This window comes from Rhincodon typus, chromosome 10 (assembly GCF_021869965.1).
Source record: "Rhincodon typus isolate 14 chromosome 10, sRhiTyp1.1, whole genome shotgun sequence".
NCBI classification, from domain to species: Eukaryota; Metazoa; Chordata; class Chondrichthyes; order Orectolobiformes; family Rhincodontidae; genus Rhincodon; species Rhincodon typus.
This window is the reverse complement of record NC_063341.1, coordinates 55,825,474-55,853,218: the sequence shown is the minus strand read 5'-3', so window position 1 is coordinate 55,853,218 and position 27,745 is coordinate 55,825,474. Positions and strand designations below refer to the sequence as shown.

The 27,745-nt window shown below is 38.2% G+C and overlaps 1 protein-coding gene across 1 annotated transcript; it reads right to left on the bottom strand.

Moving 5' to 3' along the window:
• Positions 1–27,745, bottom strand: LOC109919474 (RAD54 like). The gene is made up of 14 exons (XM_020519490.2): positions 27,609–27,745; positions 25,673–25,742; positions 23,972–24,260; positions 22,814–22,938; positions 18,292–18,442; positions 17,909–18,035; positions 17,270–17,344; positions 15,960–16,099; positions 15,090–15,200; positions 13,301–13,424; positions 7,666–7,744; positions 4,233–4,412; positions 1,640–1,803; positions 1–932 (listed from the first exon to the last, which is right to left on the bottom strand). The coding sequence occupies exons 3-14, from the start codon at positions 24,246–24,248 to the stop codon at positions 731–733; spliced, it is 1,755 nt and encodes a 584-aa protein (XP_020375079.2). The 5' UTR covers positions 24,249–24,260; positions 25,673–25,742; positions 27,609–27,745; the 3' UTR covers positions 1–730.

Sequence of the window (27,745 nt, the reverse complement as noted above, 5' to 3'; positions counted from 1 at the left end):
TTAAAACAAAATGAAGAAAATATTTACTACTGAACAACGATAATGTACATTTTCCAGAGACCAATATTTCTCAGTAACACATATATCATCTATCGTTGCACAGAACTACTTAAATTGACAGATTTATAGATGCATCATCTTTACGGGTTATAGAATTAATGTAAACTGGCTTTTTGAGGACAAAGGTGACAGTCAGGAAAGACGGTATTAGATACTCAAATTGACTTAATTGTCAAATCAGAATTATCTCAAAGGGAAACTGAATATACTGTATTCCACACTTGAGTGCCACTGATTTTCTCTGTATGTCAAAACTTAACAATGCCTTAAGCAATATTTACAAAAACAATTGAAAAAACACTCTTCCCCATTCACAGAATAGATTGTAAATCTCCTCTGCGTAATATGCTGTCCAGTGCTTCACATTCTATTACAGGGAGAAGTCTCAGTAATATTTTAAATGAAAATAAACAACATCCAAGAGCATTTGCAGGAGTGAATATTTTAACCACAAAAACAAAGCAGTGGTGCTTCAATTTACAAATATCAGTTGAAGTCAAGGTGGATCGAGAAGCCTGCTAATGCTCATTCACATTCCAGGTTCTCCACTGAAAGCACAGTACTGTCAAATCTGTATTTCAATTAGACTTGGCAGGCATGAAATTCATTTCATGCACGGTTGATTAACAAGTCATTTTTCACTACAATTTTGTATCTGCAATTGTCCATTTTAGATAACTCCATGCTGTTGCTCATGTGAGTGGTGATGAAACACAAAGGAAACTGCAGCATCCCAAGCAGACTGAAGGACCATGTCTCGTAGTCCACGTTTATCTGCACAGTGATTCCACTGAGAAAGATCTGAAGTACAATCGGAGCCCTCTGGAGGACCGCGCACCTGGTGTCCATTTACACAACGGCGACATTTCAACCTTTAGAAAAGAAACAGGTTGTTAATCACATTACACTGAGTTTCTGATAGAGACAACTAATGAATACACAAACATTTATAAAGCTATTGCAGTTTATAATTTAAGGTAATAATAGACATTGTTCTGAATTGGACAATGACCGACAAGGCACAGTTCATCCTTTGGTCAGCTGCCCTGAGTTCTCCATTTAATTTTAGTGTCGTATGCCATGACCTCAGTGCTGCAGGTTCAGATTATGATTAAGGATCCCAGATGAACACATCAGAGGATCTCAAGTTGAGGATGTGTCACTTCCCATAGGCAGGGAAGGGGAAACAATAAAGTCCTGTGGAATGCTAATACAGCTTTAAGAGCTGGGATGCTTGACAGTTGTTTTTGTGTTAAAAATGTGAGGTACAGATGTGCTAAGGAAAGAAAAATAAGTATAATGAAATCTCCATCGGGGTGCTTTGCATTTTCCTCTCTATTAGCTCGTCTTTCCCCTTATCAAGTGTGCACTTAGTTTAATTAAGTATCTTTTTGGATAAGTCATATCTTTTTTGTGGGAAGATCTGGGTCACCTGCACTTACTCTTCATAGGCCTCAAACATAAGAACAGGTTCAATATCAATCAATACACTGCCACATTTCAACCCCTGTAATCATTAAATTTTCTTGAAATTATAGATTTGAAAATAGCTGCTGCTCATGTCATGTTTAATAATTACCTATCATGCGTATCACTGGCTGTGGTCTCATTTAGAGTAAAGAGCTCCTTAAGTTCTCCAAGGGAGAAATGTCGTTCAACATCTTGCTCCTCATCCACTACACAGCTACTCAGAGCCTTTTTATGAGTCTGACGCTGGAAGATCTTCTCCTCAATTGTCCCCGTCTGAAATATAACAAGATACTATTGTGATAAGTTATCATGTTTGGTCCGATTTGATTGATTAACTCCATTTGCATAATGCATTATCATTTCACAATCTCTAAAAGTTCTTAACAGAATTAATTAGTTTATTTGAGTACTGAGTCTTTCTTTCTACTAAAATCATAGTTTTCCATATGTTTAGATATTAACATCTGATCGGATACTCCATATAAACAAATACAAATTCTTCAAAATTAAACACACAAATAAAGCACAAGTCGAATATTTTCTTTGCCAGAATGTATGTTATGAAATGGCTGCTACATAGGAAGACTCAAAACTTAATAAGGGATCACCTTATTTCCCTTAATAACATATTGTGAAGCAATGAAATAGTACCCAATAGCGCCTGCTAATGGTATGGCCTAAAAACATTTTAAAAAGAGAAATAAACATAATTAAATGCACCTCAACACCTCTTCAGGATGGTGAATGCTTTGTATCAATAGGTTACTTCTGAAATGCATTCACTTTCTTTAAGCGGGCAAAAAGTAGTCAAATAGTGAAGATCCACAAACAGCAAGAAATAAATGACCGGAGTTCACTTAAAAAGAACCTCAATTCACAATGTATCACTCTCCGTGGAGTGTTAAAGATTTAGTCTAGATGCTTAAATCCTAGAGTGGGGTTTCAACCCACAATCTTCCAACTCAGAAATGTGTGCACTAGTAAATGAGTCAAACTGATACGTGAAAGTAGGAATAAGACAGGCCAATTGAAAAAAAATGTATACAAGTATTATTCATTTGCTTAAATACATTATTCACTAGAATGATTTCTAGTTTGACTTATGAGAAGAGATTGAACAGTTTGGCCCATACTGTCTTGAGTTTAGATAAATGAGAACTCTAACTATATAAGATGCAAAAAGGGGATTGATAAAGTAGACTTAGAGAGGATGTTTCCTGTTGTGCGGCAATCTAGAATGAGAGGTCATAGTTTTAGGATAAGGAGTATAGGATTTAAACCAGAGACATGGAAAAATTATTTCTCTCGTGAATTCACTATCCCAGAGTGCGGTGGATGCTGGGACAGAGTACATTTAAGGAGATTGACAGATTTTTAATCAATAATGGGTTGAAGAGTTATGGGCAGGAAGGTGGAGTTAAGACTGAGATGAGATCAGTCATAACTGTATTGAGTGGTAAAACAGGTTCAAGGGGCTGAATTGCCTACTCCTACTCCAGGTTGTTATGATGGTCAATCAATTTGATACCTACTGTTTCTTCTTATATCTAAATTACCTATAACAACTTTTGGAAAGATATTCAAGAGACTAGGTCTGGTCATTAAGCGGAGCTCTCAGAAAGTAGTTGACCCAATTATAGATTTGATTGAAAACGTTTGAGGTAGACTGGGTCAGAAGAAGTTGCAAGAAAAGGACTGCTTTTAAACATTACTTGCAAAATAGGTCAGTGTTGAAATTTGTCTACCTGAGTGAGACATAGATAAAATCACTATATCGGGTTATTTCTTTTAAGCTCAGGGTACCAAGCAAACGAAATGTGTTTACCACTTTCAGAGACTCAAGTGAGAACTTGGAGGTATACAAAAGCCAACATGCTATATCAGTTACAAGGAGTAGATTTCTACTCCCCAACATCTGAATGTCAGAGCAGACTTTGTTAAAAATGTACAGCAAATTAGAATTCACCCGAGAGAGACAGAAAGAGAAGTATGAAAGCCAAAATAAAGAGAAGATTAAAAGATCTAAAATACATACTTTTATATATGAAGACAGATTTTTGATTTACTTAAAATTCGTTAATCAGTGTCCCAAATTTCTATTTAGAATTCAATCCAGTGAAAGAGGACACATAAATCCCTATCAAGAGTGAAATAAAATATTTGTTTTTTTAAAATCTACTACTTTACTTCAATAAAGAACCTAATGATAATGGTTTTAAATTTGAACACTTTATTGAGCAAGGATTTATGCAATATTTGTAGTTCTTTAGTTCTCTGATACCTCATGAGTCTCAGGAGGACTAATGATTATCACAAGAGTTTCTGCACTTCCTTCAGTACTTGGATGCATCTCATCCAGTTTGATATCTTATCAACTAAATACATAGAGCTTATTTAGTAGTTTTAAACCCTACAAGTGCCTGAACCATGTGCCCTTTCACTATAACTTTACCAAGGAAGGAGATTCTGCTCAAGTCAGATGAACACTCTTCCCAGTCTGCCTCACAGTGATCCTGACCTGCTACACACACCAGTCTGCTTAACAATGTGATCCTGACCAGTTTCATTCTTGGCCTGACATGCAAACCACTTGACTAAATTAGTGCTTCAAATTTACTTCCTGGCCTTTATCAGATAAATGCAACATTTTAAGATCGTGTATCATTTTGTGAACAATATCTAAAAGTAAAGCAGAATCTTACCGACAAAAGCCTGTAGATGTAGCACATTTTCTTCTGTCCATCTCGCCATATACGAGCCATTGCTTGTTCATCATTAGCCGGATTCCAGTCAGGATCAAACATGACTAACCGGTTTGCACCAATCAGATTCAAGCCACAACCACCAGCTTTGCTACTCAGCATGAAGATAAATTCAGGATTCTATAAGAAAATTAAAAACAAAACCTTTGTAAAACTAATATTAAAATTGAAAATGTATAATTCAATTTTATATCATAAGTATATCAGCAGGAATTTGTGCACATTTTACTTGGAGATACTTTGAAAAGAAGCATATGAGAAAATCTTATGTGCAACCATTGTTAACAGTCAAACGGTTTGACTAATGATCTAAAGTCACAAAAAAGCACAACAGTGATCTCTCATGGAGAATCCCAGCTGAGAAAAGATAATGAAGACAAGACCACGTGCTAAACGTGTGAGCAGATATCACCAATTTTAACCGAGAAAACTGCAGATGCTGTGAAGCATAGGCAAAAATAGAAATTGCTGGAAAAGCTCAGCAGGTCTGGCAGCATTTGTGGAGAGAATCAGTGTAAATGTTTTGGGTCAAATGACCCTCCCTCAGAACCTGCTGAGTCTTTCCAGCAATTTCTAATTTTGTCACTAATTTTAACACTGGCTAAGCCTAATTTGTCACGATTCTTTCACTCAGCTTTCTAATCTTTACACATCCTGCTAACTGACAAAAAAAAGGAAAGACTACTGGAAATCAAGATTTCCAAGAGTCAGCTACTTGCTAATTTCCTTCCCCTTCAAATACTGGAATTTTAATTATAAAAAGCAATAGCAAGGTAGGTCCAAAGTTTTGTCTAACAGCTTGTATCCCTCTTGTATTGGTAGAGAGTTAAGAAAAAAGTTTCTTTGCTCCATTTCTTTGTGTAGCTGCTCCTTCTCCATTTTCCTTTTCCTCCCTGCTTCAATTCTCTGGTGGAGATGTCAGCATTCTTTCCTGTCTGATTCAAAGCTGTGTGGTTTCAAGCCCAGAATCTGAGCACATAACCTGGGAAATGTTTCAGTTTCATCAAACTATGAAGTGGATTTGGAGGCAATGGAAAGGGTGCAAAAAACAATCACAGAAATACCACTAGAAATCCAAGATTATACCTCATAGGAAAAGGTGAGAAACAAAGCTGAGGAGTTACCCAATATAGATCTTTACAATTATGAAAAGCTGTGATAGAGGATATACATACAGCACTTCCAATGTCTTAAGTTGAAGGCAATCATCAAGAAATTCAAAAGGAAATTCAGAAGAAACTTCTTTACCCAAAGGTGGTGAGAATATGGAACTTGGTAACAGATGCTGAATGAGGTGAATGGTGAAGATGGGTTTAAGGGGAAACTGGATAAACATATGAGGGAGAAACAAATAGAGAATCATGCTGATAAAGTTAGATGGTGAATGATGGAAGGAAGCACAAGTGGAGGATAAATATTGGCATGGAATGGTTGGAGCTAATGCTCCCTTTCTGTGCTGTATATTCCATGTATGTAACTACATTGTCAGAAATGCTTTCTGTTAGAAGAGATGTGAAACCAGCTGTGGTGGATATAAACAATCCAGTAGAAAGATTCAAACAACTGCAGAGTTTTCTTGTTTTCTGGCCAACTGTTGGCCCTTAACCAAGAAAAATTAATTGGTCATTCATCTCAGTTGTGGTTTGAGGGACTTAAATATGAGAAAACTGACTGACTGTCATACTTATCTATATATTTTTTAAAAAATGAACTTCAGAAACAGTTCATGGCTGTGGAGCACATTAAGACATCATGAGGTTGTGAAAAGATGCTATAACAATGCAAGATCTTTATCTTTTTTCCTTCACTGAGATTCTAGTTCTCCAATTCTCTTTTCCTTTATTAGTATTTATTTTTATGTTTCATTCCTCCTCCCATTTCTTTGATGAGTGGAATGGTAGCATAGTTACATTAATAATCCTCTGGAGACATGAAATCAAGTCCCACAAACGCAGCTGGGGGAATTTAAAATTTGATTATTTAAATCAATCTGAAATAAAAAAAACAAACAAACAGTCTCATTAACAATGATCATGAAAGCACCGGATTGTCATCACAAAAACTCATCTGGTTCACTAATGACGTTCAAGGCAGGGAAACTCCCATCCTTGCCCAGTTGGGCCTGTATGTGACTTCAGATCCACTACAATGTGGGTGACTTTTAACTGTCCTCTGAAATGGCTTAGCGCACGTCTCAGTAGCATCAAACTACACAGAAAAACACACTGTGGGTTTACATCACATGCACTGCAATGGTTCAAGGAAAGGATTCACCAGCAAATTCTCAAGGGCAATTAGAGATGGGTAATAAAGCTGGCTTTGCCAAATATTTAGATCCCATGAAAATATTAAAAAAGCTATAAATATTTCTAGTTTATCACTGCAACATTTTGTTCCCTTCACTCCCTTTCCTGCAATTTAGAATGATGGGTGGGAAGAAAATTGCAGGCAGTTGGAATAGATATACAGTCAGACCAGATGATGAGGAAGACCAAATACTATAGCAGTAATAGCACCATGCCAAATAAGAGCACTGATTCAAATCTTTCAGCACAGCAATTGTTTAAGAATCGTATGATAAATTTAGGAAATTTAACTAGATAATTATCACACACTTGCAGGAGTTGCCTCATTTAAAAAAAAACTTATCCTTGCTAAAAAGTATTCAAAATATCGCTTCTTTTGAATTTACAAGGGTTGCTCTGCTTAATTTTTGAGTGCAAGGAAAAATACCAATTTTATTGCAAATAAAACTAGCTAGTACCCAACATCTCAATGTGCCTGTGTGGTAATTATGTCACCGGAATCAGCTGACCTTGAATTAATTTTAGTGAAATAAATACTTTTAACCACAGCTCCATTTTACTAATGTGACATTTCCTTACAAAAGGAACCTGATGGCTTGAAAATACTGAATCTGTAACACCACACCAGCCTGAAACAGGATGTAGATTAGCTTAATGTTTATTTAGCATCAATTATAGTTATCAGGGGCTTACTAAGTGTCAATAGATAGATATTTCACCATCTTCTCATTAAAACCACTGTATCTAGATAAAGCAACTTCATATGTTGTTAAAAACCAAAAGAACTGTGGATGCTGTAAATCAGGAACAAAAACAGAAGTTGCTGGAAAAGCTCAGCAGGTCTGGCAGCATCTGTGTAGAAAAACAAAAAAAAAAATCTGAATTAACGTTTCAGGTCCGGTTATCCTCCCTCAGAACTCTTGCTTTTCCAGCAACCTCTGCTGTTGTTCCATATATTGTTACTGCTACATTGCTTTCAATTTAAAGTTGTATGGTGCATTAGCTCCAAGCAGAGGAATCAGGAATTATCGAAGGTTAATAAAATGTTGCAAAAGACTGTCACTTACTGTGGGATTATTAAAACGTTCCACAATTTTGGCCCTCTTTTTTACTGTCATGGTACCATCCAATCTAACATACAGGTATCTGACAAAAGGAAAACATTGAAAAGTTACACATTGCTCAGGAAGAAACAAAAAAAAACAACAAACAAACATTCATCCTCTCATTTGGAGAGGGTATCAACAGACATCTGCAGTGTGATCTGTAAAACAACAGCAAGTAAAAACACCTATCTTGAAACAGACATAAACCAAAGGGATACTCTCAGTTTTAATAACACACCGTATAATTTATAAATTCAGTAACTAAAGCTGTAATCTAGAAGCAAAAATATATCAGGTTCTGGGTCTCGATCACCATTATTACTTGTTTGCCTTTATTGCCTTGCCATTTAAAATAAATTATTTCACTGTAATCCTTAGTAACTTTTAGTATCCCTCAATCATCCTTGAAGGTTTCAGCTCAAATACTCCATTGTTGAATCAAACCCTCTTATTATTGTAATAGAACATATATATGTACAAACACACAAATTAGGAGCAGGAGTAGGCTACTAGGCCCCTCAAGCCTGCTCAACCATTCAATAAGGTTATGGCTGATCTGGTTACTCCACATTTGTGGTACCCATAATAACCCTTCATCCTCTTGGCAATCATGAGTCTATCTACCTCTGCCTTAAAAAATATTCAAGGACTCTGATTCCACCGCCTTTTGAGGATGAGAATTCCAAAGACTTAAACATGCTAAGGAAAAAAAAAAAAAAAAATCTCCTTTTCTTGGTCTTAAATGGGGAGAAAACCTCCCTCTGAATCCACCCTGGCCCTCTTGTAGTACAGTAGTAATGTCCCTACCTCTGAACCAGGAAGCCTGGGCTCAAGTCATACCTGCTCCAGAGGTGTGTAATAACATCTCTGAACAGGCTGATTAGAAAAATAGTTAAATCCACCCTCTCAAAACCCTTCAGGATCTTATATGTTTTATTAAAGTAATATTATCTTTAAATTACCATGAGAAATAGTATTTTCTGCAGGTTTATTTTTAAACTCTGTCAACTTTTCTTCTCATTTGCTTTCCCATTTTTGTCAGAATTTTACTTTAACACTATAAATCCAAATCCTATCATTTCCATAATCAAGGAAACAATTTGCACTTTGTAGTCCTTTGCACAATTCCATCTTGGTGGTTACCTGTGTGCAGCTGCATCAAGCTGTGCATAGACCCTCGATACACAAACACCAATTGTCACTACATACTGAGGTTCTACCGATCCGATGTGATAGGGTTGGGGTTGGGGTTAGGATTAGGGTAAGCCTGGCTTGTTGCCGCAGAATACGCCAAGATATTGGATCGTTCCGTACCAACTGTCACTCGTGGAAAAATTTGCAAAGGAAAACACCTTTGACCACAATCTATCAGGCAGTGGTCAGTACTAATGTCCTCAAGACCCTGTGGGCAAAGCAGATTATCAAAGTCACTTGGTAGAACACCTCATCACTAGAACTTTCCAACAAGCACCGAGACTTAGCTTGGCTGATGGTGAGAAGGGCACAATGCCTCTGATCCTTCATGTACACCCAGACTGTCTTCGCCACTGCACGCTGCTCTCAAAGCAGCTGCAGTGGGGAAAGAGACCGTCACCCATCTCCTTCTAGAACATGTCTTTGTAAGGAAGGTCTGGAGAGAGATGCAGTGGTTTTTGTCAAGGTTCGTCCCAAGAAGCTCCATGATGCACTCAGAGGCAGACATCGACTGCACCAGGAGGAAGATGCTTTTTGGTCTGCCTGAACCTTTGGGTCTTCCAGTGCAAAGTGTTGATCTTGCCCAAGTGTTGCAGACTGGCACATTCCAAGGTCCAGGACTACATGCCGAGAAATGCACTAAAGCTTGGGGGAACTGTTGCCTAGGTGCAGTGGGGGAAGACCATCTAAGGTCTTCCTGCCAAAGTATCATAGGGGCTCATTCAGTTCTCAGACCAATATACACACAGCTCCACCCACCATGCCTCAAAATGAATGTAAATATTTTTCTTGCATGAGTTAAAAATGCCGGTGTTTTTTTGCAACAGCATGACAGCTTTATGAGATATCAAACTCCAACATGTCATTTGCGTTTCTTTTTTCTCTCTGTAAAGATAATACAGAATGGATTGAGAACTCTTTGTGTGTACTTATAAATAAAACTTTTTTTTTATGAATAAGGTATGTTTTTGCAATAAAAATCAGGCCAAGTTTTCCAGGGTCCCGGACTGTGTACTGAGGACACACTAAAGATTGGGCTAGGTGCTGCTAAGATGCAGTGGGGAAAGACCACTGTCTAAAATCTCTCTGCAAAAGCACCTCCTCGTTTCTCTTAAAGGAACATAAATAGCTTCCTTACATAATTAGAAAATGCTCTATTTTTGCAACTGGATTGAAGCTGTAATGGGGAATGGCAAAATTCCACTATATTTTCTGCAAAGTCTGTATAGACCCCCCCTGTTGTACATGTTTTCTACCTATAGATAATTTATGAATAAAGTATATTTTTGAAAAAAAAAATCAGGCTAAGTTCTGCCATGATATTCCAACTTACTCAAAGCCTCAGCTTGTGTTGCAACGTAAATAGTTTCATGTCATATTTAGTAAAATGTTCCAATTTTGCATTTGGATACAGACAACTAACAGAACAAATGAGAAATGTAAAATGTTTTTATTGTATTAGAACTGTTTGTAATGTACTGACATACTTTATAAAGTATGTTTTTGCAAAGAAAAATAATCAACCTAGATTAGGTACTGAATCTTCCAGAGTTGGACTTGAACATAACCTTCTAACTTAAAGAAAGAGAAATAGCATTGTATCAAAGCAACAATTTTAGAAGTCTTTCAATACTATTCTTTTTATTTTTGTACTGCCCGTTTCTTACAATCCATTTTAAAGATTCAAACCATGTTTTAAAAATTGCCTAGGATTCGTTGAAAATGAGCTCCAATAAAACACGTAACCAAAAGTTTGGTCAAAGAAGAAGGTTTTAAGGACTATCTTACAGCTGGAAAGACAAAGCGATAGTTAGTAGGAAAGGAAACTCCAGAGTTTAAGGTCTAGACAACAAGATGCACAGCTGCCAAAACTATAGGGTTTGTGAAGATTACAAAGTGAGGCAACAGTGAGGTCGTGAATAGATTGGAAAACAAGGGTGGAAATCTTTAAATTAATGCCTGTTGCCGAACTGGTTAACAATATAGGTTAGGGAATTTGTAAAATGAATGGGATTGTGTAAATTAGAATTCAGGCAGCCAAATTTGGGATCAGCCCCCCAAAAGTCAAAAGGTTGACTTCACAAACACCCAAGTGAATACATTTTTTGAGAAGCTTTGTAGCTCGGGTTATGGATGAGGTTGCAGACTTGCTCGCCAAGCCAGTGTATTTGGTTGCAGACATTTCACCGCCCTGCTAGGTAACATCGTCAGTGAGTCTCCGGTGAAGCGTTGGTGTTCTGTCCCTCGTGTTATTTATATGCCTCAGTTTGCCGGGATGCTTGGTATTACTTCCGTTTCTGTTTTTCAATGGTTTGTATAATGGGTCCAGTTCAATGTGTTTGTTGACAGAGTTCCGGTTGGAATGCCAGGCCTCCGGGAATTCCCTCGCATGTCTGTTTAGCTTGTGCTATTATGGATGTGTTGTGCCAGTCGATTTTGTGTCCATCTTTGTCCGTGTGTATTGAGACCAGGGAGAATTGGTCATGTCTCTTGGTGGCTAGTTGGTGTTCATGTATCCTTATTGCCAGTTTTCTTCCAGTTTGGCCTATGTGATGTTTCTCACAGTCCTTGCATGGTATTTTGTATATTACATTAGTTTCATTGGTTGTGGGTATGGGGTCCTTTACATTCGTCAGTAGCTGTTGCAGGGTGGTTGTTGGTTTGATGCTACCCTGATACATAGTAGTCTGAATAGTCTTATGGTCATCTCTGATATGCCCCTGATGTGTGGTAGGGGGACTAGTGTTGTCTGGCTGTGTTGTGTCTTCTTGTTGTGGCCTGTCACGGAGGTAATGGCGGATTGTGCTTTTTGGGTATCCATTCCTTTTAAAAGCTCCATATAAGTGCTCCTATTCTGCTTTGTGCACTTCCAGGTTGCTCTAGTGTGTGGTGGCTCATTTGATGCAGCTCCATTGACAGGTGTTGGGGTGGTTGCTGGTATAATTAAGTACCTCGTCTGTATGTGTGGTCCTTCTGCATACACTAGTCTGGAGTTCCACGTTGTTCTCAGGTTCCATGCTAATGTCCAGGAAGGGTAGTCGTTTGTTGTTCTCTTCTTCTTTTGTGAATTTTATTCTGGTGAGGATGTTGTGTGTGTGTGGGTTTATTCTAGTCTTGTGCGTTTGATAATCACAAAGGTGTCATCTACATAGCTGACCCAGAGTTTGGGTTGGATAGTGGGGAACGCTGTCCGTTCTAATCTTTGTATTACCGCTTCTGCTTTCAGTCCTGATATTGGGGATCCCATTGGTGTTTCGTTGATACTTAATTACACCAGCAACCACCCCAACACCCATAAATGGAGCTGCATCAGGACATTATTCAAACGAGCCACAACACACAGCCACAACCTCGAATTGCGCAAAGCAGAATAGGAGCACTTATAGTGAGTTTTTAAAAGGAACAGATACCCAAAAAGCACAATCCACCATTACCTCCGCGACAGACTACAACAAGAAGACACAACACAGCCAGACACACTAGTCACCCTACCACACATAAGGGACATATCAGAGATGACAAGACTATTCAGACCCCTAGGTATCAGGGTAGCCCACAAACCAACCACCACTCTGTGACAGCTGCTGATAAACGTAAAGGATCCCATAACCATAACCAATAAAACTAATGTAATATACAAAATACCATACAAGAACTGCGAGAAACATCACAAAGGCCAAACTGGAAGAAAACTGGCAATAAGGATACATGAACACCAGCTAGCCACCAAGAGACATGACCAATTCTCACCGGTCTCAATACATATGGACAAAGATGGACACAAAATCGACTGGCACAACACATCTATAATGGCACAAGCCAAACAGAGATATGCCAGGGAATTCCCAGAGACCTGGCAGTCCAACTGGAACTCCATCAACAAACTCATTGAACTGGACCCAATATCAAACCACTGAAACCAGAAAGACCAACCACCCCAGCAAACTGATGCATATAAATAACAGGCGGTACAGAACACCAATGCTCCAATCTGGAGGCGCACTATGTTACCGAGCAGGGTGACAAAACATCTGCAATCAAACACACCGGCTCGGTGAGAAAGTCTGCAACCTCACCCAATTGAATTTTTGACATGATTTTGTAGAATGAGAGAGGAAGCACAATCGAGCGAACTGGTAACTTTCACCTCTGAATCTGAAGTCTGTGGTTTCAAGACCCATTTGCAATCACAGAAGTCGTCATTTTCAGCTAAATCAACGGACTTGATTCTAGGAGCTTTTTTTTAAAATGCGTTCAGAATACCTGGGCTAATGCTCTAGGTTTGGTTACATAATATTACGGTTAAAACTTTGAAAGTTCCTCTCTTATCCACACTACACAAGAGATTGAAAGTGCTTCAATACATCAGCTAGTTAGTTATTTGCAAAGTCAGACAACTTACTTTCTGTCTCTGCAGAGCTTCTCAAACAAATCAAGAGTCTGAGTGTAGTTTGATACCAGCACCACCTTATCAGAGCTAGTACTTCGAGTCATGGCCAAAATATAATCAAGGGTGAGCATCTTGCCTGAAACAAGAGTCAGGAAAACACAGAAGAATTAACAGTATTTTATTAAAAGCCTATTGTCCATCCTGTAGATTTATCACTAAAATTGGAGTAATCTATATGCCGTTCCAGCTTATCTGGACCTGGAATTTCCTCAAGGTCAGATTTACACCTAGGGGAGTAACCCAGGATGAATGTGGGCAGAGTGGCAAAAGGGGTGGAATTTGGTTAATGCAGGTCTTTTTTCTGAAGACAGCTATTTGGAAATTACCTTGGGAAAAGGACAGGTTGTAGTTTTGTTTACCCAGAAGTCAGATATCATTAAGAATTGCACGCGGATACTTGTGCTTCACTTTTCCTGGATGTACTGCAGGTTAATAGAGCATTCAGTACAGTGCAGCAGTACAAGTAGGATCAACAACAGTTGAAATGTTGCAAAAGATAAAGTTCTACCACAGCGAAGTCAGCCTTCCCAAAGGGACACCATTTTTATTTTAGACAAACATGTTTGCTAATGAATATTTATTGAGGGTTCATACTCCAGCTGGACCTAGCCCCAATATCAGTTGGGGTGGAAAAGGTGAGAAGTTAATGTGCTCAAAGTACATGAAAAGTTTAGGAGAGTAAACATAGTTCACTTCTACTAGGTAGTAAATCAGTAACAAAAGAAAGACACATTCAGGATCAGTATTAAAAATGTAAAAATGAAAATTTAGAGGGCTTTTGTCAAAAGGAGTCACAAAAGTATGAATTGACGGTATGGCTAATGAAACAAAAACAAAAATAGCGAGAGAAATTCAGCACGTCTAGCAGCATCTGTCAAGAGCAAACATGAGTTAATGTTTCAAGTCCTGTGGCCTTTCTGGCAACTGAAGTAGTCAAGTACTGAAACAGGGAATTAGATAAATATTTGATAAAAAAAAATTATAGGTCACATATGGAGAGCATGAAAATAGGAGAAGATTAGATACATTAATTCTTGAACTGTTATTAAGACAGATGATGATCCTAATGGCACTAATCCTAGAAAGCATATCAGAGGGAAAAGTACTCAAATTATTGTGCACCAATCTGTTCTCATCAGGAAACAGAGTACCTTTAAGTAGTTTATTTTCAAATGGGTGATTATATCATTAATCTGCAGGACTTTGGGACACACAACTGCACTGAAGAACCACAATACATATTCATTATCAAACATTTTTGTCTAATGAAGAAACAATATTTAATGTCAGGCTTGTGTCAGAGAGTCACTTGTGAGTTTTTGGCTGAATTCGTATTACTTTGCTTCCAAACATGTCCTTCACAAAACTGATGATTAAAGGACATTCCAAGCTGCGGCCTTATGTAAATGGAAGAAATGCACAGAATATTCAGATAGACTCAGGGCACCTGAAAGCATCTTGCCCAAGTCAGCTTTCTTCTAAACAATAATTGTTATCAATCTATTCAATTGTTGGGGTTTGACCATCAAACTAATTTATACTTTTATTTGACCCTCAACATGCAAGTTTTACAGCATAGTAACTGGACAGTTAGTGGGACTGGCAATTCTTTACACAAAGCACATTCTTGAAATGTATTTCAATTACATGCCGTTAAAGAAATCTGACATTTCTTCCAGTTTGAGTTAAGAAAAGATTCTCTCCAAGCTTAAATTTAATAGATTTAGACTTAAAGATTTACCAGACAACTGAGGTTCCACAGATTTTGTGCTATATCCCAATGGAAAGAGATCGAGTGCTCCCTGAAATCCTTCTTCACCTTCCACACATTTCTCATAGATCAGTGTTGGGTCTGGGCCGAAATGACAATAGAGTATTAGGAAAAACAGAAGTGGCAGTTTTCCTCACTTAAAAAAGAATTACTCATTAGCTATCTTCATCCTTTAAGGTGTCACAATACTGCACCATGATTTCAGTACAATTTTATTTTTTAAATCTTCTTTCCTATTCTTTGACTTCCACTATCAGAGGCAAACTACTCCCAGAACTTTGTAGCACAAATGATTGCAGAAATATCTAGTAAACTTATTACCACAACTCTAACTCAACAACCTTGGGAGAGTTGCATCAGCTGTGAATCTTTGCATTCTGCAAACCAGTCAAGTGGGACCATGGTGTATATAAAATTAGCAAATTCAATGAAAAATGTTCTTTATTTTACTGAAACTGCAATGACAGTGCTCTACCACCATGTTCAGTGCTCTTTTGAATCCTCATTCATGCTAAGCTGCTAAGTCTTCCTACTCACTTTGCCTACACTTCATGTTGAAATCAATATTCCTTGTATCACGTCTTCTTGTATTTCATTCTCTTGTAGGCCCTCAAAACCAAAATGTTGTCTTTTTCACAGACTGTCTTCCTGATATAGTAGGTGTCATTTAAACCATCTCTTTCAAACCTTTGCTTTTCATTAAAAAGCAAATTGATCTAAAAACATACATCAGTACAGTATCAATGAACTGAAGCACAACATTTATACTTCAGAAATATGACTTTTCAGACATTCAAATGGAAATACAATTAATTGAAATCCAACAATTTTACTGCTCACGGTTACAAAGCTTCTTTAGTGAAGTAATTGAAGACAGAGAGGAGACACTCATCTTCCCACTGTGAGCTTGTTCCACTTCTAATGCTGGTTTGGCTTGTTTTAGGAACAACTTGTATAACTCTGACTGCAGAGGCGTGAGTCTGAAGAATACAGGAAAATGTTTAATTACAGTTACAGAAGGACATGTGAAAGGAGACGTGCATTTTCACTTAATTATTTCTACACTTACCCCTTGGAGACAAGGTGTACAAAAGAAAATAGACTCCATGACAGAAGCAGCTATCTTCTTAAGTGGGAAACAAATATATTCTATTTGTCAACTTATAGTTGTTACAGCAGAAGGCTTCTCGATTAGCACATGGAGTTATACATGCAGAGTTAAGCTTCCTCAAATTAACTTTAAACATTCCTTTCATGCTCAGGAAATAGAGGTTATTCAGCAGATTCAAGAAAATTGGATTGGAACACCTGTACCTTTTATATTACATTAATACCAATGACAGTGCTCACCATATTCCTGTTTACCAGTAAAGAATAAGGATTACATCAGGTCAATCTTGATCTTGTTCAATGAGAGCAACTTTGGAAGAGGAGTAGGCCAGTTAGCTCCTCTAAACTCTTCTACCATTCAATTAGACCACAGTGATCTACTCCATTACTTGCCTTTATTCCATATGTCTTGAAATCGTAAACACATCTTTTTCAATCTTACACATTTCATTCTCACTCCATCCACCACTCTTCACAAGTGAATATTCCAATTTTTTTTGTGGAAAGCATTAGCCCATTTCTTTCTGATACAGCTTAACTTTAATTTTAGGTCATCCTCTACGCTTTTGAACACCCATCCCCAAAAACTAAAGAAATAAATTTCACTGTGCCTATTCTATCAAATCCCGGAATTATTTTAGAGACCTTGGTTAGACCATTTTCACATTCTAAACAGAAAGTTTGCATAAACATGACTTGTAATCCTAACTTCACAATTTAACTCTTTCAGCTGTGGAATCGCCCTTGTGAATCTTTGTTGCGCATTTCTGCAACCAGTTCATCTTCCTTGAATTCACTGACCTAAGCTCCATGCAGAAACAGAATAGTACCACTGTGTGTCACTGCAGAACACCTTCTCACTTTGATGTTTGCTTAGTTGTCGAAGCTCAGGAATAATTATTCTTTGGCCTGGTTCAGACATGCTGAGTTAATGTGAAGAACTTAAACTGAGACAAGTAGGTAAACTGGTTTTGCACAAAGGAATCTTGATTAAGCAAAGTAAAACTAAATACAATGAAAAATCAAATTTGTGAAACTACCTGCAACAGACAATCTGCTCAATCTTCACTGGCAGGTATTTGGAGAGAATATCTGATGTTCTTCGAATTAAACACCTAAAATGAGTATTTGGGCAATAAGTCAGATCAGCAATCAAACAGTGCATATCCAAGTTAAGACACTGTTTGTTAACCCAGATTTAACCTGAGATCATACATACGTATTAGCAACAAAATAAGGAATTTTTGACACATAAAAATTCAATAGTAAGATGAAGCATACAAGTCACATTTGAACACGTTTCATATCCATAAACTTAAGAACCTATTTCCTCTGAGATCTATCACTAACAAAAACAAAAGAAGTAATACCATGAGAACATCATCAATTCCAAGTCCCTTTTCAAGAAATAACTTATATGTGGATATTTGTTGTCATTCCTTCATTGTCAGAAATAAAATGATGGCACTCCCTAATGCCATTCTGGAATGAATAACAGATGAACTGCAACTTCCCCACTATGTTCTTCTCAAACTATAAGGGAGAAGATATAAATATGACTTTGCCAGTGTCACTCACATCCCAAAAACAAATACAAACAGAAATTTATAGATTACACTGACATAACATCAATAATTCACTTGTCAAATCATTATTTTCTTAAATAGCTGTTTCCTTACCTATTCACAATGCTGATCAGCTCTTTTAGTTTCTCCTCTCCATGCTGTCTTTCACTGTCACTTGCAGCTGCATCCCGGCCCTTCAAGATGGACAATTCAAATCGCTTTTTAAATTCCTGTGCAGTTCCTTAGGAAAAGTTTAAATAATTATTAACTAACTTTAGAATTAACTTGCAATGTAGTGGACCTGCAGGTACTAGATTAATTTTGCAGTCTTTAACGTATCTCATGTTGAGTCCCATACAAAAACCTACCATTCAGTTACACAGCGAACCAGTCACAAGCAGAACTTTGCATCTATGCAAAATACCTACAAAGGTCTAGAGGTCTAATTTCAAATGAAACAGGTCTGTGCAAATCATACAATGGAAACAAATACATACCAAGTATTCCTGCATTAACAAAATGTACAAGACTGAAGTACTCCAGGAGGTCATTCTGGATTGGAGTTCCTGAGATCAATATACGGCGTTTAGCATTTAGATTGTTCAGAGCCTGGTACGTCTGGTTGTCTGAATTCTTTAACCTGTGGCCCTGTGATGTGAACAAAAGAAACCAGAGTATTTTAAAGCTAAGTTTTCATTTGTACAATTCTATTGGGCTTTAAATTGTTTTTACTTTTCAGAATTTGCAAAAGTATAGAAAAATTTAATACTTATCAAATGAAATGTTTATTTTTAGAAAGGCATAGAGCTTACAGTGCACCCAAGCAGTTGTCAAATTTATTTCACACAAGTCTCTGTATCATATGTATAGCAGAATACAATAGAGATACCATATTCCTTGAAAATCCTTAACATCATCTTGCAATCTATTCTCAAATATCTGCACTTCTGCTACGAGTGCACAGCTTACGAAATCTATCGAATCACATGCATACAACCCACAACATACCAGACCTAAATGAAACATTAGCTTTTGCTGCACACTAAATAGGAACCAATACTGAGGCACATGTTATGCATGAATAATCAGTTGTTAGCAATGTGTTCTGAATTTCTCAGCTTGACGTAGAACTTAAGCAAGTTGTGAATAAGAGCTGTTTAAACAATATCCTTGGAACAGAAAGATTTAACTAATGTTACAAAGTCATAACGGGCTGAGGAACAGTTGAAAGGAAGAGCTATTTGTTAACACTGAGCTCAGTGAGCAAGATCATAGATTTAAAATAACTGGTAGAAGGAAGTTGAGCAGTGGGGTCTGAAACCTATAGTCAGAAGGCACAATAGAGGCAGAAATCTTTCATACGTTTAAAAAAAAAATGAATATTGAATTAAAATAATGTTCCTTCCAGGGCTGTACGCCAAGAGCTAGAAATTGGCACTGGGCTGAGTAACCAGTTTTCAGTTGTCAGAGACTCAATGGGTCAACTGACCTTCTGCAATGTAGAAAATTTATGTTTGCAATCAATATAGAAAATCTGTTTCTTTGCAAACATAGAGAGTATGCCTCTGAAAGTAAAGCATATAGAACTGCTGAAGGTATAGTACATCTTAAACCAGAATATAATTTTAAATTTACCAAAGATGGAGAAGTGGAGGATATGGGAACAAGAAAGTAATATTAGGATACGCTACTCATTCAATGTGGGAAAGTAGATACAGTAATGGGAACAAAAACCCTGACATAATTTGATCATTTAAAACCTGATGCAACAAAAGGCCGGGATTGTTAATTTGTGACAAAATAAAAACGTAGGAATTAGAAGCAGGCATAGGCCACTTGGCTATTTGAGCCCACTCCACCATTCAATAAGATCAAGAATCTGTCTACCTCTGCTTCCACTACCTTTTGGAGGAAACGTTCCAAAGATTCATGACCTTCTTGAGAACAAAACAATTCTCTTCTCTCTTAAATGAGCAGTGCTTTATTTTTTTTTTAAAACAAACACTGACCCTTAGTTTCAGATTCTTCCAGAAGAGAAAACATCCTTTCCACATTCACCCTATCAAGATCTTATGTTTCAATTAAGTCACCTCTTAATCGGAATCAAAGTACCTCCCCCAACTGCCTTCCATTCACTATCTTCTGAATTTGTGTTGACAAATGGGGAATTTGGATTCACAGAAGCCAAATTCATCAATATCCTCAAGTTGCCATAAAACTTAAAGGCACAACACACAAGGCTCTGAAAGCTTGTGTCTTCAAATAAACCTATTGGACTATAATCTGGTGTTGTGTGATTTCTAACCTTGTCTACCCCAGTCCAACACTGGCACCTCCACATTAAAATTTCCTAGACACAGTATTTAAAGTGGCACAAGACAGCGGTCATAAATTAGTGACGAACAGTTATTTTTAATAACTTTATAAAAAGCACATTAACATGCAAGGAATTCAAGTTTTCCTAGCTCCCAGGTAGCTAGGTATTCACTTGTTGACAGGCATTCCTTGGCAATGTCCTTCCCTCTCCCTTTTGAGCTGCTCACTTCTCCTCCCCCAGCTTTGCAGCCATTCACTTCTACTCCATCTCTTTGCTAGCCACAACACGCCTCACTCAGCAGACTCTTGCTTGTACGGGCCTCACCCAACAAATTGTCTACATTCCACATGGCCTCATCTACTAGAGTTGTTACCCCATCACTATCAGGCTCACTCTTCCCTACCCTAACCTTGTCTGGCAGACTTACTTCCTACACTGGCAGATTTGTTCTCCCTGTAGGTTTTACCAACCTTGTTCACCACTAGTGCACCTAACAGCAGCAAATACAAGGCGCAGCAGCCTGTGATTACAGGAACTGTGTCTTTCAAAATGTCTGTCACACATACTTGGTGGGGGAGGAACATCTGTTCTTTTTTGTTTGCTCCTGTGGTTCATTTCTCCCAATTTCGCTTATAGGCTGCTTGTATTATTAGTTTATATAGTTATTTATTGTCACTTGTACATCTGAAAATACAGCGAAAAAAATCTATAAATCGCCGTAATCTGCTGCTATTTTAAGTATGGAAATTATAAAAAGAAATAATTAAGAGAAAGTCAAGACAAAGTTTGTTTTTTTGTTCCCTCCATGGCTCCTGGGTTTCTGGAGTGGCAACGAGATAAAGCATCAAGGAGGAAGGACTGGATCCACAACACCTCCATCCAAGGGGAGGCAATGGCCTAGTGGTATTATTGCTGGACTGTTAATCCAGAGACCCAGATAATGTTCTGGGGACCTGGGTTCGAATCCCACCATGGCAGATGGTGGAATTTGAATTCAATAAATATCCGGAATTAACAATCTAATGATGCCCCTGAATCCATTGTCGATTGTCAGGAAAATTCCACCTGGTTCACTAATGTTCTTTAGGGAAGGAAACTGCCATCCTTACCTGGTCTGGCCTACATGTGAGACCAGACCCACAGCAATGTGGCTGACTCTGATGGGCAATAAATGCTGCCTAGCCAGCGACGCACTCATCCTGTGAACGAATAAAAAAAAAAGGACCATCTAAATGTCTGAGGAAATGGAATCACCACACCACCTTCACTGACGCTGAAGCCATTGTTCAAGCTGCGGCCACAAGGAAACGGACTAGATCCACTGCCACAGCAGCACCCCACCACCTCCCTCCTTCACTACAGCCGCAGAAAAGAAGAAAAAAAATGCATTGATACAAAAGGTAAACAAAAAATCTAAAAAAAAAAGGATGCAGCCGAGCTGGAGCAGCAGGTCCAAGAGCCTTTTTTTTTTTCCCAGGGGAGCAATTTCTCCCCTGCCACGACTGCCATCTTGGACCTGCCTCTTATAATTATTAATCACAGAATCCCTAAAGTGTGGAAGCAGGCCATTTGGCCCACTGAGTCACTTTGACCCATTGAAGAGCATCCCACATAGACCAACGCCACCCCCCAACTTACCTCCCATCCTAACCCTGTAACCCTGCATGGCTAAACCACTTAGTGTCCAGGGATGTGCAGGCTATGGGCAATTTAGCATGGCCAATCCACCTACCCTGCACATCTTTGGATTGTGGGAGGAAACCAGAGCACCAGAAGGAAACCCACGCAGACATGGGGAGTATGTGCAAACACCACACAGACAGTTGCCCAAGGATGGAATCGAACCCAGGTCTCTGGTGCTATGAGGCAGCTGTGCTAACCAATGAGCCATCGTGCCACCCCAAATATTAGCAGATACAATTCTAAACTTCAACAGATACAAGGCTGGCCTATCAACCTGTCTTCGTAAGATAACTCAACTATTCAGGTATGACTATAGTAAATCTTGCCTGAACTGCTTCCAATGAATCTATACCTTCCTTCAATAAACAGAACAATACTATACACATTAGTCCAAATGTGGTCTCAATGGCCTGTGTAACTCCAGCATAACCTCCACAATTTTGGATACAAATTCCCTTGCAATAACATCTATTAGTTTTTTTTATTTGCTATACCTGCACACTAATCTTCTTCAATTCATGACCTAGGACACCCACAGCCCGTGGTATCAGAGTGCTGCAATCTCTTATTTAGATAATAATATTTTCTGAAAAACATACTTCCTGCCTAGTGGACAATTTCACATTTTCCCAAATTATTTTTCATTTTCCTGATCTTTACTCATTCACCTAATCCATCTATGGCTTCTGTAGGTCCTCTTCACAACTTACTTTCCTCCCGATGTTGACGGCATCACTAAATTTATGAATCATACGTTTGCTCCCTTCATCAGTCATCATCCAAATCTCTCTGGGACATATTCAAGTCTGCCAAACAGCCTTGCCCTTTTGTTTTGCAATTTTGTGAATTGTGTATCTTCTGTCACATGCATACATTGAGACATAGTTACTGCAAGGAATTTAAGACGCTAAAATGTGGTCGGTCAAGCACCAAATAAACCCAATTTGGACAGATTTCACATTAAACTGCAGCACTTAATTTGTAGAATAACCTGAACGTTATGTTAAGTGGTATTCTACCTCATCACAAATGACCAAGCCGACAGCACCCTTGCAAAGCACATCAGCATGTAGCCGGAACGTCTCATAAGAAATGATAAGAATTGGAGTTGGAATCCGCAACCCACGCTGGTTCATGAATGTGGCTGTGCAAGGGAAAAAAGGATGTCAATGAAATAAAGTCAGTCAGGATATGGATTTCTATCTACAGCAGGAAATTCAATGGATATCTATCAACTTTGAGTATTCTCAAACTCTGAGGTTTATCAGTAATTTCCTACTGTATGATGTTACATCCTCAAAACTTCTTATAATTGGAAAATATATACTTTACCCAAAGCCCTGCTGTTTGTATCCTATTTTACACAATGTTCAACTTATTCATCAACCTTGCTCACCTACATCAGTTCCCAGTTTGCCAGCACCTCATTTTTAAACTCTTCGTCCTGGTGTGTAAACAAGACCTCACTCCTCATTATCTTAGCAAGCTCCTTTTGCCTGAAAGTCTCTACTGTGAACAATTTCATTCATTAACCAATGGGGTGGGGGGTGGGCAGGGGGGGGGGGGGGGGCGTGGGCGTGGGTGTGGGGGTATTTTCACTGGACTGTTAATCCAGAGACCCAGATAATGTTCTGAGGACCTGGGTTCAAATCCCACCACGGCAAATGGTGAAATTTGAATTCGATAAAAAAATCTGAAATTAAGGGTCTAACGTTGATTACTGGAAAAACCCACCTGGTTCACTAATGTCCTTTAGGGAAGGAAACTGCCACCCTTACCTGTTCTGGCCTACACGTGACTCCAGAACCACAGCAATGTGGTTGACTCTTAACTGCCCTCTGGGCAATTACGGATGGGCAATAAATGCTACCCTAGCCAGCGACACCCTCATCCTGTGAATGAATAAATTAAAACGAGGCTGGCTTATCTGCTGCTTTCTGGAATATCATCTTCTCATTGCAGCTTCCAAAAAAATCCACCCTGACGGATAGATGGGATCTTGATTTAACATTTCACCTAAAAGACAGCACACCCTTGGGACTGTCCTCACACACCAGTTAATTCGATGTACATATTCTGATCAGGGGTTCAAAACTACAAGCTGACCCAAAAATGAAGCTGAGCTAATTTGACAAACAATGGAACAAGTACCAAAAACAGTATATAAATTTACCTACCCAGTTTCTGGTCAATTTCAGTCTTAGTGCCTCCATCAATAGACAATGCTTGTAGCCTTCCTCCCAGCCACTTCTCAACCTCATTATACCAGTTTTTCACCAAACTGGAAGGAGTCACAACAATGACTTTGTCAATTTCTGGCTTAGCATCTGGACTTTGACGCAAGAGGGTCCACATCAAGGAAATGCATTGTAATGTCTTCCCCAGCCCCATCTCATCAGCCATTATGCAGCCAAAGCCATCAGAAATACGACGGCCTGTCACACAATCCCACATGAACTTCACACCCTGAAAGATAGACATAATTTAACAATTCTTCACACTAGGCACAGGCAGTAAATTATTTGTGAAAAGATACACATCTATATTCATGATTTTAATCAAATCCTAATCTTAACCTGCTGCCTGATGGAGGACCGAGTTAAGGCCAGGTCTCTGTAATATTGTAAAGTGCCAACCTCGTTCTATGTCCATAGATCCACTTGCAGTCAGGTCATTAATTGCAACAGAGATTTAGGAGCAGGTTGCCCCTGATCATTTTTGTTACAGAGCTTGAGGGGAGTAGAATATTCAGATTTATTCAGTTGTTTCCAGGATTTTTTTTTTTTTTTTTTTTTACTTTTTGTCAACTCTCCACCCAAACCTCCTTCAATGTCATCTCTCTGTGCCAACAAACCTCTGTAGCTAAGAGGATGCATTATTACCAGGTTATAGCAAGATGCTAGAAGATGTGGAGTAGTTGTAACAGGACTAACAATCCAGAATTCCAGACTAATGTTCTGGAGACGTGGGCTCGAATCCCAGCACAGGAGATGGTGAAATTTGAATTTAATACAAATTTTGGAATCTAAAGCTACCCTAATGACAATTTTGTAACCATTGTCATGAACACCCATTTGGTTCACTTTAGGGAAGGAAATATGTCATTCTTACCCAGTATGGCCTACAAATGGCTCTACATGCATAGCAGAGTGTTTGACTTCAAACAGTTACGGGATAGCAATAAATGTTGGCCTGACCAGCAACACCAACATCTCGTGAGCTAGTGGAAAAAAAACCCAAGATCTGTCTGGACCAGTCATGTTAACTTATCGTCACCTTGCAGGGGAGCACTTCCTACTGACAGAATCAATATCAACAACTTACGTACAGGGAAGCTACAAGCACAAGGCCAGATTCATGGCAGTGCAATACATTTCCAAGGATTTGAGGCATCATAACATTTAACTTGGCTTACCAACACTAAGGAACATTAATGACACCCACCAGTCAAAGAACCAACAGAGAAATCCACCACTACATCAGATAGTTACAGTTGGCAAGAAATGTTGGCTAGGCTAGGCTGACAGATCAAGTGTCCTTCAGGAACTTAAGTGGCCACTGTCAAGTGTCCCAGCTTCCACTCTCACCACTCTATCACAATTTTCTGCTCTTGCCGCTTAATGCAAGACCCCATCCTCACTGTTTTGTTCTTGGACCACTCTTGAAACTTGATTCCAGGGTCATACAGTCATATGGCCTATACTAATCACAGTCCTTGTGTTCCCATATAAGGATCGAATTAAGTGATGCTAGTGTTTCATGATTTAAGGTTTTGTCCATTTATTTATGCAGTGAAATAGTTATGTAAATATGCACAGTAGCTCAAAGACTTCTTTTTGTCATCTACAAATGCCATTAACATCAAAAACATTCCTCACCTCTCTCTGATGCGGTCTTAAGACAGAGGACAAGATAGGATCAACCACCACGTGTACTGGAAGCTTCTCTCTGACGGAAGGAGAAAACTCTTAACAGAATTTCAAGAATTATTTTACTTAATTTTGATATTACTACTTAATATAGGGGAAGGGTAGCTCAGTTGGCTGGACAGCTAGTTTGAGTTGCGGAGTGACGCCAACAGCACAAGTTCAATTCCCACACCAGCTGAAGTTACCATGAAGGTCCCACCTTCTCAACATCTGCCCTCACCTGAGACATGGTGGCCCTCAGGTTAAACCACCACCAGCTGCCTCTCTCCAATGACAGAGCAGCTCTTGGGACTGTGGCAGCTTTACTTACCTATCAGACACTTGTCACTATTTTGTTTCTTGTGAATATTTATATATTTTTCTTAATGATATTTGAATGTTTAAAGTTAGCAGTAAAAAGAGCTCTGCAAGGCAATTTTAATACTTTTACGGTCTCAATACTTCAAATATTTTTGTTGCATGAAAGATTTTCAGAACTAATGTTTCCAGATCTATGAGATCAGGTTTCCTTTTCTTATATTTAGAATCCTCTCTTTCCATTCTTGTTTATTTAAAAATCAGTACAACAATTTTAAGTCATTGGGTACAATGCCAATGTCCTGCTCTGAAATTTCTCTACTTTCATTCTCACTTTTTGAAGCAAGATCATTTATTAGAGCTGACAAGAAGAGAATTTTAAATCCACGAACAGTAGTGAATCCCAGCATATTTTTAGGTTTTTGATATTATGACTTCAACAGTTTCAGACTTCATATTTTACATTAGGATTCCCTTTTAAAGATAGCTTCTTCAATTTTTAAAACATTGGTCTTGATATGCCTGGAAGTCTGCAGTAAGGAACAGAACAAACTTTTGTATGTTATTATAACTACTAAAATTAAAATGCGCTTCCACAGGATTACATTTGCACTTTCCAGAAGCAGTAAAACATCATTACATCAGACTTCATTTTAAGATATTATGCAAATTTATGAATAAGGCTGTAACAATGACAACAGGAGCAATTCTTTTATTTTTCTTTTTGAGAGCAGAGTAATAAAAGATTAGAATGCAAATGTTAAGCTACTTAGTTTCTTTTTAGATAGCTGTATAAGCACTGCTTCTGACTTTCCTAACACTGTAGAAACTGTGGTACTTCTTTTAAAATTGTAAAATTGAATTTTAAATTTGAACATCAATAATTATTTAAATAGCCCTGAAGACCATTCTCAGGATTTCCAGATTTGAATAGTCTGCCATATTTGAAAATAGCTGGATACCCCACGATTTATACAGGCTGAAATAACCACACAGGCAGAGTTGGAATTAGACTGAAACAAGCAATACAAATATTACAAATTTCACTAAGTAGTACTGAGTAAAATTAGGATTAGAATCTAATTGCAGCTGTAAAAAAATACACTTTTGACTAGTGCCAGAATTTTTAAAATGTTACTAAGCCAAAAATAGATTATAAAACTACTTATTTCTGTCACACATTCCAACAATTTTATCAGCAAAACGGAGAATGTGTTTAGTTGGGAAAAGAGTTGAAAGAATCTGTCCAAACTGAACTGTGCAGTTTAAGGCATGACAAATTAAAATCCTGAGACTGGAATACTAGTGACCCACTGCTTCTTGAACTCGTGTGCGCACTTGTGTTCACCCTCCAATCTTATGCTTTTATGTCAAGCTGAAGAATGAATCTACAATTAGATCAGATACTTTGAAGAAAAAACATTTTAACAGGTTCCATGTGTCAAAATGAGAAAAGGGAATCAATTGTCATGAATTTTACACACTGTATTTGATTGAGAATGCAAACATTCAGGTGTAAGATAATGATATTACCAGGATATGGCCACACTCCTAAATTCTTTGTCAAAGAAGGATTGAAATTACTCACTTGTCAGCTTTTAGTTGGTCATGTGCACTCAAAGGTGGAGGTTCGTAAAGTACCAAAGCACCTTCTTCATATGGATCATGAAGAGATCGCCTGGCTCCTGCACGCTTAATCCCCAATGCCTTCAGGCCAAGGGAACC